We start from the raw sequence: 15,711 nt of genomic DNA, 5'->3' as shown, positions 1-15,711 counted from the left end.
TGATTGCCATTTCAGTATAACTGATTGATAACAATGATAATTGGTTGTAATTGTCAGCAGTGTATGCTAAGAAACAAATATAACCCTGGCAAGAAATAATGATTATCTTGAAAGCATGTCAGTCAGATCATTCTTCAGGAAAGAGCAGGAGGAGTCCTGTTAAATTTCTTTCTGCATCCCTTGGTGGCCCCTTCTGTGAGGCCAGACTAAACTAACCAGTCATTAAAACCTAAAATTTGTAGAGGTTGTTATGTTTGTTTTCTAGAAATAATGTATATATAAACCTTCAGGTTTTTTTCATTTGCTTTCTTTCATTGTTTATTTTTATGATCATATTTTGCTGAGAGAACTTTCCAGCAGTAATCTCTGAATATTTGGTATCTGCTGATGATTCTGCCATTTTGAACAGCACCAAGGCATTCTAATTTTTTTTCTTTTTTTATAACTATTACAGAAATAATTTAGTAGGTTGTAGCTTTTAAATTCTCTTGTTCAAGTTACTTGTTTGTATCTTATTTCCACTATTCTCATTGAAGGTGGAGAATGTGGTGTGCAGGTTTATCTGCTTAACCCTAGTATCTTAAGCTGATTCAAAGCATAATTTTTTGTATTAAATATCTGATGTTCTCTACTGGTGACAGGGGAGTAAAATTTGCTAAGAAACTCTTAATCCCGTGCATTTATGTGTGAAGATATTTTATTCTTCTCTGACAGTCACCTAATATACAATAAGAAATTCTGTCTTTAAAAAATAGGACAGACACTTGAAATAGTAGGATATGTACCTGACATATTGCATATCAAAATCATTTCCAGTGAGAACTTCAAGGACTTGTATTTTGGGTTTTACCCTCCCTTTAATTGCCATCTTTCCTTTAATGGCTTCTGACTTCTGCATCAGCAAGGGCCATATCTGCTCTGGCCTGATCCTTTCTCTGTGTTTGCCAATCACATTTCAGCTAGTATTCCTAATTTGAGCTAGGAATTCATCATTCAGCCTTGATGAATCTGGGTCAAAAGATCAGTTTGGTGCCGAAGAGATCAAATTCCATTCTAGAAGTGAAGAATTTGATTCTGTTAAAAAGAGAGTTGACTTACATGATACCTAACAAGTAAAAACTTGTTCTTCCACTTAAGTAAGAGCTAGAGGACAGCTCTGGTGGGCTGACCTGGGGGAAAGAATCCCTAACACCTATGTGTGAAATCCTACAGCCTGGTGCTGATGAACTAGTCATATAGCTGTCAGTGAGCACTCCTCTTCAGTCTTTGTCATGGCATTACTGAAGACCCTGTGCTGTGTTGCACCATGATGGGGACAGGACTTGCATATTCTCCTCAGCTGGCATAACATGAACTGGGCATACTGGGTTCTGCTCTCTGCTGGGATGCTGAAGTTTGTCAGCAGTAATAAGTATATGAACCTTTATAATCTCATTTTGGGTATATTAAGCAAAATGCATAATTAAAATAATTACACAATTATTATTATTATTATTATTACCTTTGTGTCTCTTGTATCAATATAAATTATCTACCTCCTGGAAGTCCTAGAAATTCTGTTCAATAATGGCATAAACTTTAAGGGTTTTAGAGATTAAGTACCAACTTCTCTCTCTGAGGCATTTAGTATGGAAGTATAGAGTCCAAGAGATCATGTAACATTACTGCTGTTGTGAAAACACCTGTGGGTACACCCTGATCAATCTGGACTGTGACTGGCTGACTAAATAATGAGAGAAAGAATTACAGAGCCCTAGGAACTTTTCTTTAATACTGGTGTGAGATGTCTGTTAGCTTTCTTAAGAAATACCTGGAGAGAATCCCATTTCATTCACTTCATAGTGAGTATCTGTTGCAAACAGAGGCTGTTGTTTCTTGTTTTGTAGAACTCATTTTCCGTGGCTGCTGAGTAATGTATCTCAAAGGATTAGCTAGGTGGTTTCAGAGCAAGAAATAAAACAAATGTTTTGTATAGGTGAATTTTACTTCATAGGAGCTAGAAAACCTGTGCAGGAAATCTACCTCTGTATGTTTTGACATCCATCTTTGGAGTTTGGAGCCTTCATCACTGAGGCTCAGAGGAAGGATGATCCTTCCTGACCAGGGCCTGTGAGGTTCCACTGAAGGGGATGGCTCAGTCTGTGTAGTTAGAGCTTTGATTGTGAATATTTCACTGTTAGCAGTGAAATACTCTCTTTGACAATTGCACCTTTTAACATACCAGCCTTTGAGGGAGTACTCTTAACAGAATACAATTAAATTTCACACTTCTATAACATCCAGCTAAAGTGTCTGTAACTATTTTAGGAAGCTAAGTACCTTTGTCTCTAGGAAGTAGCGCATTCAAGTCTATTGTTAAGTGGCAGTTGCTGCCATTTATTACCAGCATGAGAAAGTTCTCTGTGAAGATTTTCATAGTATGTGCCATACCTTTTGTATTATTAGTATGGACACGTGTAGTTAGATGATAGATATCAGCAGTAGCAAATCACCAGGAGAAGGAACAGGAGACTTGTCAGGAGGTCAGACCATGGCTTGTCCATCTTGCTCTGTGTCTTATTTACTAATCTTGATTTCATTAGAAGTACTTAATGGCAAAAGAGAAACTGTGAGCAGTGCTGGAAATGTGGCAGGAAGTTATCTAACATATTAGTAGCTGACCTCCTTAGTTCAGGGAATGGCTAAATCTTTTGTCCCTGTTCTTCACATTGAGCACTGCTCCTATGTGCCATGCCTCCTGGCAGCCTGACCAACAGCCTGGTGTTCTTGGGACCTGTTGAGGCTTGGATTGCATTTAGCTGGGTGACCATATTCTTAGTTCTTGCTTAAGATCCTCAAAATGAGATCTTTATATCTCATCTAAGGTCACTTCCATTTTTGATTGTTATAATAGATAGCATTTTTATTGGACAGATTATAAAATGTCTGCTGTATGTGTTCTTTCCTATCCAGTGCTTTTCCATCAAACCTCTTAGTAACTCCATTGATTGTTCTGACATAGCTGTTTTGTGACTACTTCTGTTCATGTTTCTTCTGGTTCCCCATGGTTTGACCACTGCTCATATGCAAGTTACCTTTTTCTAATTTGCTTCAGACAAATGTTTAAAAAAAAAACAAACAACAAACAACTCAGCAACTGATAATTTTTCTCCTTGCTATGACTGGATACTTGCAGATACAACATATAGAACTTCCTTTCCCTTTCTTGGTGAATTGACTTCTCTTCCAGAGCTTGCGTTTTTTCTTTCTTCCTGCTGCTAATAAATTGTGTCCATTCTGGCTATTGGATAAAGCTTTTTTTTTACACATACAAGATAGCAGAGAAGCCAAGACATCTAATTGTTGAGAAGTACAATGAAATGTACAATTGGCAAATGAACTGGAGCTACAGTTGAGCTTTCATATGCCATTATATACTTTTGTAAGAAAAATAGTTGCAGAGAATTAGTACTGAATTCACTAAGCTGTTAGAAGTAAAGTTTGCTTATGTACTTTACCATAGTTCACTAAAATAGCATGTGTAATGCGTACCTCAGTATAAAATACTGAGTCATTGATCCATAGAAAACAAGTTGTTAATGATCTAGCTACTCAATTGCTGTTTGCAGGTCTTCAAAATTAAGACACAGAAATGAAGGACATTTAACTTTCTCTGGTCCGTAAGATGTGGCAGTGATTGTTTCCATACAGTGTGTTAATCTTACTGTATTGAGTTTTGTAGTTCATGAAGCAAATAATCCACAGTTAGTAATGGAATTGTTTAAGTGTATATCAGTGATCTTATGCATTAAACTCCAGTATTCATCACAGTATTGACCTTGCTCAGTAGTCCAGAACTCAGTTTAGACCCATTTCTTTGGAATTTCTTGACTATTAATACAGGAGGTGGTTGTCTGTTGGTTTGAAAATACCAATACAAAGAATTTAGAAGATACTTGGAGTTCAAAGAGGGAGGCAAAGTTAAAAAGTTAAAATTTATTGGAAAAAAAGTGCCTTTTATCTTTTTTTCTTTTACTCATGAGAAGCTGAAAGATTTAAGAGCAAAACCCTTGCTTCCTAATGAAGCACAAGGGTGAGCTGTTGAGAAATGTAAGGCTCTCCTGGCTCAAGCATGTTCTGAGGTTTGTTTTTACCTTGCTCATTAGCATTGTACTGCGATTCAAATTAAACACCACCTGAGAATCTCTTAAGTGTGTGGCTATCACAAATAGGTGCTGCTCTGTGAGGATTAAAATACCCTGTACCCTGCAGGATGAAGTCCTTGGTGGAGTATGCTCTGGATCTCTTGTTTTTATTTTGTGCTGAGGTACAGTGATCTGACACTGACAATCTAGACATTGTTGTGTAGAAAAACATTAGCTTGCCTGGAATAGATGAAGGAGTTTGCTTAAGATGTAAAAAAGACAAACAAAAATCAAACAAACAAAAAAGTGTAGGTTCAGGGTCACAAGGTGAGGGTGTCTTGCAGTATGTAGGAGCTCAGTGCAGTCACAGGAAAAATATTTTTTCCACAGACCCAGCAGGTCCAAATATTCTAATGAATATTTTAGCCAAGGCTTGATTTAAAATATGAAGTTGTTTTGATCACTTAAGAAGTTGTGCTCCATAAATAAAAAGAAATACATATGGATATACATACAGCTTAAATTCTGCATGAGATAACTGATCTACTAAGCAAAAGCTTTCAGACACAGTTGGTCTTTCCCACCTGCGTGTAGAGAAAGCACAAGAGTTCTTTGTGCAGAAAAGAGTAGATCGGTTTAGCTGTCACATGAGAGGAAGATAGCTGCTTCTGCTTTTTAGAGAACAAGCAGAGATTGTAAAGCCTCTACTGTTGTATTACATTGTTCATGAATTCAAGTCCAAGGGCCTCTAAAAGACTTTTTTTGTATCAGTTGGGAAGTTAATCATGGTTATATGAACAAATGAAATACTGTGTCGTTCTTTCACTGCTGGTGTTTTCTGTCTAGTATATGAAATATTCATGCAACTGAGATGGTTCATGCCATGAAGTAACTATTATAAAAATAATGATGTTTTAACTTGTGCCTATATTACTTAAGAGCTGTGTTCATATAAAATATTTTTTGTCCTTGAACAGATTTTTTTCACTGAGGAAAAAATTTAAAGTTGAATCTTAATGCAGTAGTTTCTTCTGCATTTGAAATTTTCAGGATGTTTTTCTTTTGAGTTCTACCTACTGCTATAATATCTTTGGTTTTCATTAATTATCACTACTTTTGTGTCTGTATCTAGAAGGCAGTGTTATGGAATTCACTTGCATTACTTTTAAAATTAAGCATTCATTAAAATTAATGCTTTACCTCTGAAAAAGTATTCATTCTTAGGTGGATTTTGTTTCTACTTATTAACATTTTTAAGTCCTTAATCAGTAGAATCACACCGTTCCGCATATCTAAAATCAGTTATTAACAGTAGATTTAGAAGTTAGCCTGAAAGAAAATATATTTTCTTTACAGTGTCCATCTGCTTATTACGTTTCAGCACTGAACAGGAAGTATTATTTCCTGCCTCAGAATCCTTTGTTTCCTTTGTCTCTACAATAAGAGAAGAAAAAAAAATAACAGTACTCTCCTTCTGACCTGCAAAAACGTCTCATTTTCTTTAAAGCATGTTTATTTGTGATAAATGACCTCAGTAATACAATGCTGCTGAAGATAGGAATTGTAATTTTCACATAATTTTATTGCAATGAATATTGCAGGGGGGATATATTTTTAGGTCATCATATACAAGTGCAGTTGTGACTGCATGGTTAAATGTTTTAGAAGCTGAGATTGCATGGAAGAAAGCAGTGCTTGTAGCTAAATTATTATATACTCTCTCTTTTTAAGTTGTGATTTTATTTTTAGAATAAAATCTCATTCTGACAGTTGGCTTAATCAAGCTTGCTTATTTTGAAAGACCATTGGCTTCAAGAAGATGGGTGGAGATCGTGTGCTGCTGCTTAAGAATGTGGTTTTCTTGGTGATTTAGCAGATAGCTCAGCAGAATCAGGAAATCTTCCAGACTGTTCATATTTGTTTTTCAGTGTCTGACAGTATTTCTTGCCTTTTTGTTGTTGCCAGCAATCACAAAGAACTACTCTGCTGTAGGTGAAAAAGTACAAGCCCAGATGGATTAAATTTTCATTTAACGGATATGACCTTGCTGTGAATTTTTGCTCTTACTGTATTTTGCTCTTACTGATTTTAAGAGCTCTTAAGTCATTAGTCATTAAGGCCACCAGCCTTAATTTTGTGACCTCTGTGTCAAGTTTAAATATGGTTTAGGCCAGGTTGGATAGGGCAGCCTGGTCTAGTGGGAGGTGTCCCTGCCCACAGTGAGGGGGTCACAGCTAGACGATCTTTAAGAGTTCTTCCAACCCAGGCCATTTTATGATTCTCTGGTACTTACTGTGTGTTAGTTTATGAGTTCTCTGTTTTTGAGCAGAGTTAATATATGAAGAGGCACTAGGTACATAGTTTTATGCTTGTCCATCCTATGATTATGGGAATTTTTTGTCTTTATATTAATTTTGTAAATTATTTTTAAACGGAGAAAGAAATGTATGAACCATTGCAACATTTGTGAAGCCTTTGATGAATGGCTTGACATTACATAGAGGGTAATTTTTGTATTGGTTTTGTATTTGCCAAGATCTTCATTTTTACTGGGTGTTCAGTGCTACAAGCAGTGCACACATTTTGAAGAATATTCCTCTAAACAGGTATTCTGCTTCAAATGGCAGAAGAGATTAGTTGTAACTCTTAAAAGGCTTCTTGTGGTCTCGTGGAAATGTTTTAGCAGCTGCATTGTAAGGAGAGGGAGAATAGGGTGGCACAAAGTTTAAGAATGCAGTGACATTATACTTCAACTGAAATTAATTGTGTTTATGACTTTTTTTCTTTGCTGTAGTCGTGACATGGAGAATAAAGAAACCCTTAGGGGGTTGCAGAAGATGGATGACCGCCCAGAAGAGCGCATGATCAGGGAGAAACTCAAGGCAACATGTATGCCAGCCTGGAAGCATGAATGGCTGGAAAGAAGAAGCAGAAGAGGCCCTGTGGTATGTGGCACTGATGGAAGGACAGTATCTGTAGCAGCTATTACAAATAAAAGTCTCTTAAATTTCTTTCTATTAGAAACCTTTTTTTCTTTACAATTTCTCTGCACTTAGTTGTGGTGCTCGTGTCCGTGTCCTGCGCGGTGTTTATAGGGCAGCGGGGCTGGCTGAGAGCAGCGTCCCCGGTTGTTGCTGTTTGTTTTTAAGCCGAGGCGTTATCGCGGCGCTGCTCTCTGAGCGTCCCGCACGGCTGCGGCGCTGCTGCCCTCCAGCGACCGAGAGTAAAAACCTCCTACAACCTGGAGCAAGCGCAAACTCTGCTGTTCCTTCTGCCAGCTCTCGGCTCTCATGAGGTTTGCATGGCAGTGTTCTGTTAGCCTTTTGGGTCTTGCTTTGGCATAAATGGCTTTTAAAAAACGTAGGTAGGTCAAGCCTGAAGTACTTTAGGAGTAGTTCCAATTCTATTCAGTGTAATGTTGGTTAATTAATACCCATTACTTACCTATGAACATAGTTGGTTGATATGACTCCCATGTACTACTAATGTAAAGTTAAGATCATCTGATGCAGTAGGCAAGTGTTTGGGGACAGCTTCTCTGGAACAGAAATAAGAAGGTTCTGTTAGTTCTATTGTGAGAAATAATGTTGAAAATACTTAAAAGTGCACCAAACCCCATTACCTCAAAGGTTCAAATAACACAATTTTAACTTTAAAATTTAAATGCTTTTGGGTTACTGAATAGCTTGAAATTATTTTCCTGCTCAGCCCACTTCCCTTGAGGTTTGTGGGTGTGTTAGTACAAGATTTGGTGCTCTAGATTCTCAGTTACTATAATTTGACACTTCTGATGTTTTTAACACAAGTACTTTGTCCATAGGTACATGAATTTGCATTTTGATCTTCCAGGCAAGGAGAGGCATTACTGCATTAATTGATAGGAGGGAAAAAAGGGTATTCACTGCTCTTTATATTTCTCTTCTATCCTGTTCGCTTTTGTAACTGGGCACTGAGTCTAGATATCTCTTATTATCCTGAGGATGGAAAGCCCCTTTCAGTTTTTGTCGTAAAGAGACTTCTGGAACTTTCTAGGAGATATGTGCTCTGTTTATCTTAGTTGTTGCTTGGAACTTCCTTCCAGTGTTGAGTCAAGCCTCTGAGACACTGAGAAATGAAGAACTAAAACTGAATCTTCCCAATGTGACTGTTTTTAATTTGATTCCCAGGGACATTACTCTTCTTATGCGTTATGTGGGTCTGGCTGGCAGAAAGCTGAAATAATGTCTTGAAATATTCAAATTCTCAATGTTAAAATTTAGTGTTGATGCAACAAAGGACTACTGTGCATGTGCTCCCTTTGCTTGAGCTCTCCCTCTATCCACCATGCACAGTGGTTAGCTCAGATACTGGATGTGGTGTAGCTCTTTTGCTTGTATGGCAGACAAAAAAACCTGGGCGTGGTTTTTACAAAGAATGGGATACTTAATTTTGCTGGATTACCTCCATGTTTGAAGTCTTTGTTTTGCAAAAGTGTTGTGTTAAAGAAATAGTAGCCCTAGTGTTTTTTCAGCTGGTACCATGTGGAATGCATGGATCCAGTATTATAGCTCTTAATAAGAACAGTACCTGTAGAGAAGAAAATTATTTTGGCTTCTACTATGCCAATGGGGAAACAGCTGGTTTTTTAGGTATCATGAATGATAGTTACAGGAGTACTTTGAGAATCAAATCAGTTGCTGCCATAACTAATATAAGCTGCACAAACTGACAGGAAGAAAGGTTCTTGCTTTTGTGTTGCATATAGATCATTAAGCTAATTCCTCTCAAATGTTAGTAGTATGGCCTAAGAAGTATTTGGATATCCGTATAATAGCTTAATTACAACAAATGAATTATTGATTAATTTGCTTTGCTTTAATGTGAAATTACCAATTAATATTTTTAACATCTGGTTTAATTCCTGCAAGGTGGTGAAACCTATCCCTGGAAAAGTAGATGGATCAGAAATGAACAAACTCTGTCTAGATCCTCAAGCTGAAGGACACAGCACTGCTTCTTCACCTACACAAAAAGGAAGACGTAGTCCTTCTCCTAGCAGTTCCTCTTCATCATCTGCTAGGACAGTTAAATCTGAGTCACCAGGTGTTAGAAGAAAAAGGGTATCTCCAGTGCCTGTAAGTTGCAAGCTGTGATGTAATTTTCAGTTTGGCTATATTCTACAATCTTGCTTATAGGGTCAGTAGGTCCTCCCTCTGTAGAGCAAGATTCTGATATGAGGAGGTTATTACAGAGTATCACTTGAATGACCTATATATCTCATATAGTATTTCTCATTGTGTTTTTCTTTTTCCTTCAGTCCTGCTTTCATTTGCTAGGAAATAAACAAAGAAATATACGTACTCAATCATGAATACATGTATGTTTTCTTAGCTTGATTAGCATGAAGAATTACTGGTAGTTTTTTTGTTGGTGAGGGGGTTTTTTGTTGTTGTTTTGTTTGATTTGGGTTTTTTGGTTCGTTGGTGGGGGTTTTTTTCTTGTCTTTTTTTTTTTTAAATAACTAGCCAGTGTCTCCTGCCTGTCAGTTCTCTGTGCAGGTATATTCCATTAAGGATGGGACTGTGGATGAGATGAAAATTCCTGTAGAAAAGTCTTACTGGTGTGCTCTAGTGATCCTCTATTTCAGAACTTACCTTTATGTACAGATGAGGGAAGATTTCATATATGTACTTTGTTAGAAGTCTACACTTACTATCACTGCATTCTAGAGAACATCTAGAATAGAATGTTTTGAGCAAGAGTAACTGGCTTAATTAAAAAAGACCAAGAGTATATTTTGAGCAATAATATCTAACACTCTAGCTTGTTGTAAAAAGGCTCATCAACAGCTAAATTCACAGTGCAATTCACAATGCAATTGGAGGATAAATAAGATCTAATTGGTTTTATTTTCCCATTGTTCTAAACAAGTTTTTCCAGTATCAGTTAAAAAATGTACTGTCAGTCTCCTGAACTAGAGATAAGTATCGGAAGTTACAGGACAGCAGCACTGGTCCTTTCCTCTTGACAAGAGAAGTTGAAAGGTTAAAAAAGAGAAAACAACTATTTTTACTTGCTTGGGGTTTTTGTTTTATATTAACTTTTCGCATTAAAAACATTAAAATCCAGTATATATTTTACTTATATGATAGACAGTGAATTCATGATTACTTTCATCCTAACATGAAATTCAATGCATACAAATAAAAGCAGAAGATCTGAAATGGGATGGAACCATTAGTGCATCTCATGTGAGAAATGTGAAGAACTTTAATGAAGACAATCTTCCCAAAATGTTTGGGCTGTTTACTTTTTGATTATGGGGAAACAATATTAAAAAAATGCCAAAGCATCCTCATCTAAAAGTTGCTTAACTGGTGGAAAAGGGAGCAAGCTGTATCTTTTTTTTTATTTTCTTTGGAAATTTCTTAATCTTTTGATCTTGAAGTTATATTCTCTCTTTTAACCTGCAGTCATAGCGTTTTTTCATTTAGGAAATAGATTAGTGTTACAGCTATATAGAATAATCTTCTTTATTGAGTAATAAGTCTCTTATTGTCTTCAGATTGAATTACAATTGATAATTCAGTGGTAATACGGTAAGGCAACATATGACAACATGAAAATAAGAAGCAATTTGAAAGACTCCTTTTGTGTCCCGATGTCAGACAAGTTTCAGCTGCAGAATTTCAGTTTTCTTCTGACCTTGGCTACTGGGCATGGAGAAAAGTAATCCTTTTAAATCATATAGATGAACAGATTGCAGTACTTCCAGGTTTTGGGGACGCTTACTCTGAATAAATAAACAAACCATACCTATTTAAACATTTTTCTGTCCTTTGGCTGCTCATGACGGAGGCATTGTGTAGTTTCAGAGCGGACGGATAACGCCGCCTCGACGAGCCCCATCTCCAGATGGCTTCTCTCCGTACAGCCCTGAGGAGACAAATCGCCGAGTCAACAAAGTGATGCGAGCCAGGCTGTACTTGCTGCAGCAGATAGGACCCAACTCCTTCTTAATTGGAGGCGACAGCCCTGATAATAAATACAGAGTGTTTATTGGGCCTCAGGTAGGGAACATCTTTGTCTTGTCTATAGCTTTTATCAATTCATAGTTAACTTTGGAAAACTGTCCAAAGCCAGATTTGTTCAATTGATGATCACTGTTCTATAAATTAATGTTTAATAATTCTAATCTGTACTCACGCAATACCAAAATTGGTTTGTAATTTGCAAATTACATTTGTCTACAGTTTCTCTTTTTTAAAAGAGAATGAGTCTTTTAAAAGAAAAAAAGGCTCATTCTTAGAAGTGGCTCTGAATTATATGCCTTAGATATTCTTTGCTAAAATTTGGCCAGTTAATTCCTCTATTCGTGAAATGTGTATAAATTACAAACACATAATTCTCTTAATAGTGTGATAATTTCATTCATACCCATAATTGAGATAATTTTGATAGGCTTTCTTAGTACTAATGTGATGCAGTATTGGGACACATCCAGGTTTGGGTGAACAGAAGCATGTCATTTAAGTTTGGTTGGTGTCATCTAGTGATGTCATACTTCCAGTATGAAGCATAAAAATAGCTTCAGTTGATTAAAAAAAAAGGGGGGTGGGGGAAGAAAATAAATTGAAAACTGGTGTCTTAATTTTATGCATTCATGTTTGCATTTCTTAATAATATTGTAGGAATTCTCTGTTTTTGTAAGGTTATGCAAGAGAACATTTATGCCTATATATGAAACACTTTTGTTGAGGGGATGGGTATGTTCCATGATACACTTAAATGTGGAAAAATTGTCAAGTCAGTAGAACCATAGGATATTCTTTTCTTTGCAGACTTGTAGCTGCGGCCGTGGGACATTTTGTATTCATCTGCTGTTTGTTATGCTGAGGGTCTTTCAGCTTGAGCCCTCAGACCCAATGCTGTGGAGAAAGACGCTGAAGAACTTTGAGGTAATCAATTTCTGATAGATGTAATGATGATCTAGAATACACTCCATAATGTCTTCAGGACACTCTCTGAAACATGCTGAAAAGTGTTAGATTTCAAAGTAACAAAGATATATGTTTATAATTATATCTTTAATTCAGTCTCAGGAGTTCTGTAAGTGGAAAAAATTACCTGCAAATGTAAGACATAACTGTATGAATAGTAGTAGTATAGTAGAGCTGTAGTTTGATGAGTAATTCAACTCATGGTATTTTCTATTAAGATTTATAGATCTGTCTCACTGATTTGTTAAAAGGAAGAAAAGATGTGGGTATTTTGAAGTAATTTTGTGTATACTTTAAGCTGTTATTTATTTTCAATAAGCAGATAAGTTTTTGGTGTAAAATGTTTCTTGTGATCTTTTTAGTAGTAAGACTTGTGAAATTGTTGCCGTGTCTGCTAATGCATTAATGTGAAGGTGAATAGATTTTTCCTGTTAGCAGTAGTTTACACTTCGTTAATATGACTTTTAATTACAAGATATTCATAGCATAAATAAGACTGTTGCTATCTTTTTCTGATGTTAGGTTGAGAGTTTGTTCCAGAAATATCACAGTAGGCGTAGCTCGAGGATCAAAGCTCCATCTCGTAACACCATCCAGAAGTTTGTCTCACGCATGTCAAATTCTCATACATTGTCATCATCTAGTACTTCTACATCTAGTTCAGAAAACAGGTTAGTATTTTTTAAAGGAATTACAAGCTTTATTTTGTAGTTTCAGAATCACCTACATTCTTTTTGTTCAAAGCTGCTTTCATTTCAAGCCACGTTAAGTCTCTGCATTTGCAAGCAATCAAGTCAAGCATACATTAGTCACTGTGGTACCAAGTGGGCATATTTGTTTTGTAACTTCTGTTTGGAAAACATTAAGTAAAGTTGTGAAAATAATTTTGCGAAACAAACTTAAATCTTGAGTGCAGATTGAAGCATACATAAACTTTGGAAGCCTATTGTTTGCAACTTTTTTTTTAATATAGCACTTGTGCAGATGTTAACAAAAGAATAAATGTGATTTTTTTGTCTCCTGTCTGCTTTGGAGAAAAGCTTGTAGCTCTGACAATACACTGAAAAATGTTTAGGTTAAATGCACAATACATAAACACATACATAAATATTAAAACAGAAGCAAGCATATGTTTTTAAAATACTTAATTAAAAATGGTTGATTAAATTATTTTGAGAGCTATTAACATAGTAGTTATGCCTTGCCTGTGAATTCATGCCTTGTCTGTGAATTTCCAGTGATGTGTTATTCTTTCATATATTTTTCCTTGACTAGTTCTACTTGAGTTCTTTTGTACATACTTTTCCATGGTTTTGAAGAGATACTGATTAATTTTTTTAAACAAATAATTTGTGCTTGCATTATTTAGTGAGTAAACTCTACTTCATTTAGAGAGGTCAGACCAAAGACAGCAAGCCTAATTGAAGCTTTGTTTTGTGTGAAGTGGAATCTAACTTAAGGAGTACCTTGATATGTTACTTTGTGATAATAAGCATGTAGTAAGATGAATATATTCAGACAGGTTTGTAATTCTGATATACAGACTGACATTAATCTCATTTCATCTTTTACTTATTTTTCCAAACTGTGACTCTGTAAATAAGTTGCATAAACAAAGTTGTTAAATATATAATTACTCTGGAACTACTTACCTGGCAAGCCTGTTCCTTTTATGTCAATGCTTTCTGTAGGAATTTTTTTTTCCACGGGATTGTGAACTTTGCTGCATTAGTTATCACTTATTACAGGATGAAAGATTTTAAGTTGTTTGCCAGTACACCTGGTGGCACTGATTCACCCTGCAATACCGATTGAATGAGAGAAGCTACTGTTCTGTCCAAGTCTAAATTTGTATGATATAGGAATTGAATAACACTGAGTATCAGATTCATTTGAGTTGGAAGTTTACTCAGTTCTGATAGTTCCTGTGACTAGCAATTATGTTTTGCTTACTGCTGATTTGTCAGAAATAAGTTTCTAATTAATATATATACACACGCACATGTGGAGAATTATTTTTAATTGTAAGCTTACTTGGTGGAGCTTTCAAGGAATAAATAGCTTTGCAGAGAAATAGAAAAGCATTTACAGAGAAATAGAAAGGAATACATGTGTATAGGAATAATGCATGTACAAGCTGATTTTATTTTGAAAGTGTATTGTTGGTGAACAAATGCAAGATGCCTGCGAAATTTTAGATGCACGCCAACTGTAATTTACTTTTTTTGCCATGAGTTATTAGAGTTTTGCACATTTAAATAGTATTGCAGTAGATTAAAAATCTGTGCTTTTCATTACATGTTGTTTAAGTTTAGAAGAGTTTTTTTGGCAAATGGTGATCCATTTAAAAATTAAAGTGGATAAAAATAAAACAAACAGCAAAAAAGGGAAAATAATTTTTTTAAATATCTATGTATGACATGTATGTTAGTGTTTATGCGAATCTGTTCCATCAGTTTTTGTTAGTGGCAGAAAATTCTTTAATAGTTGTGTAGTTTTTGAGTTTTAATATGTTCATCAAAGAGTATTTACAGTTTCTTGTAAAGGGCTAAAAACTGCCTTGTGACTCCATACTTTGAAAGGAATGTGATGAAAAAGAATGTGGGTAGTTTTCAAAGTATAAGAATTCCTTGGGTTTTCAAACCCAAATGATAAATTAAAAAGTGAAGGTTGGTTTGTTTAAAGAAGCCTTAGGGAAAAAATGTTAAGTGCCCAAAGCTGAGCCTTTCAATCTCTAATTGGTATCTGACCTAGTTTGAAAAGATGTCATGTGTTTTGTGACTTTCCTTTTCATTTTAACAAAGTGTTGTCTGTACTCAGTGCTTCTAAAAATTTGGTTGCTTACTTACTCAGACCAAGGTTTAGGAGAATGATTCATGAATAGCCTAAAATTATCCAGAAGTGACTGTTCCAAACTGGAAGTTAATCTTTTTTCACTGTTAAAGCCTGTTCTGAATTCTGATATGCCTCTTCTACAATCAGAAATGTCTTTTTTTGTAGTATGAAGGATGAAGAAGAACAGATGTGCCCCATTTGTTTGTTAGGCATGCTGGATGAGGAGAGTCTAACTGTGTGTGAAGATGGCTGCAGAAACAAATTACACCACCACTGCATGTCAATATGTATGTTATCTTTGTTTTGTCAAGTTCTGGTGACTCTAAACCTGCAAAAGTATTATAGCTCAGTATGGTTTTGAGTTGTTTGTTTTATGCTCAATAAAAAAACCAGAGATCTGCTTGTAAATGATGACTGGTAACTCTGAACATTTGGTATCATTCAGGTACTATTGATACACCTTATTTCATCAGTTATTCAAAACCAAGTTTGTAATTCGATGGTCTGATAGAGAAGTTGCATGCAGGTTTAGAGGTTCACCTGAGTGAAAACACTATGTCTGATTAGAACAAGGTTAGGAATGGACTTTCAGCTTCCTGTGAGTTGTCTTTAGAATTCATAAAAGTAATGTAAAGCTAGCTAGGGTTATATAATGAATTATGAAGTATGTTTCAATAATGCATCAAATAAAATATATAAATATTTGCATTTTGCATTAACAAATAAAATTTTTGTACATTTGAGGTACAAAAGGACCTGAATTTCAGTTCATA

The 15,711-nt window shown here is 35.6% G+C and overlaps 1 protein-coding gene across 2 annotated transcripts in view; it reads left to right on the top strand.

Moving 5' to 3' along the window:
• The window catches only part of MAP3K1 (mitogen-activated protein kinase kinase kinase 1), a 59,100-nt gene that overhangs the window by 28,422 nt on the left and 14,967 nt on the right, over positions 1–15,711 (top strand). For both annotated transcript variants that reach the window (XM_059492327.1, XM_059492328.1), the window contains exons 2-7: positions 6,919–7,069; positions 9,032–9,238; positions 10,973–11,173; positions 11,945–12,061; positions 12,626–12,774; positions 15,104–15,225. In XM_059492327.1, the coding sequence (XP_059348310.1) occupies positions 6,926–7,069; positions 9,032–9,238; positions 10,973–11,173; positions 11,945–12,061; positions 12,626–12,774; positions 15,104–15,225 (940 nt within the window). In that variant the 5' untranslated portion in view covers positions 6,919–6,925. The remainder of the gene's footprint in view (positions 1–6,918; positions 7,070–9,031; positions 9,239–10,972; positions 11,174–11,944; positions 12,062–12,625; positions 12,775–15,103; positions 15,226–15,711) is intronic.

This window comes from Ammospiza nelsoni, chromosome Z (genome assembly GCF_027579445.1).
Source record: "Ammospiza nelsoni isolate bAmmNel1 chromosome Z, bAmmNel1.pri, whole genome shotgun sequence".
Lineage (NCBI taxonomy): Eukaryota > Metazoa > Chordata > Aves > Passeriformes > Passerellidae > Ammospiza > Ammospiza nelsoni.
The sequence above is the reverse complement of the archived record's forward strand: the minus strand, read 5'-3'. Positions and strand labels throughout refer to the sequence as shown.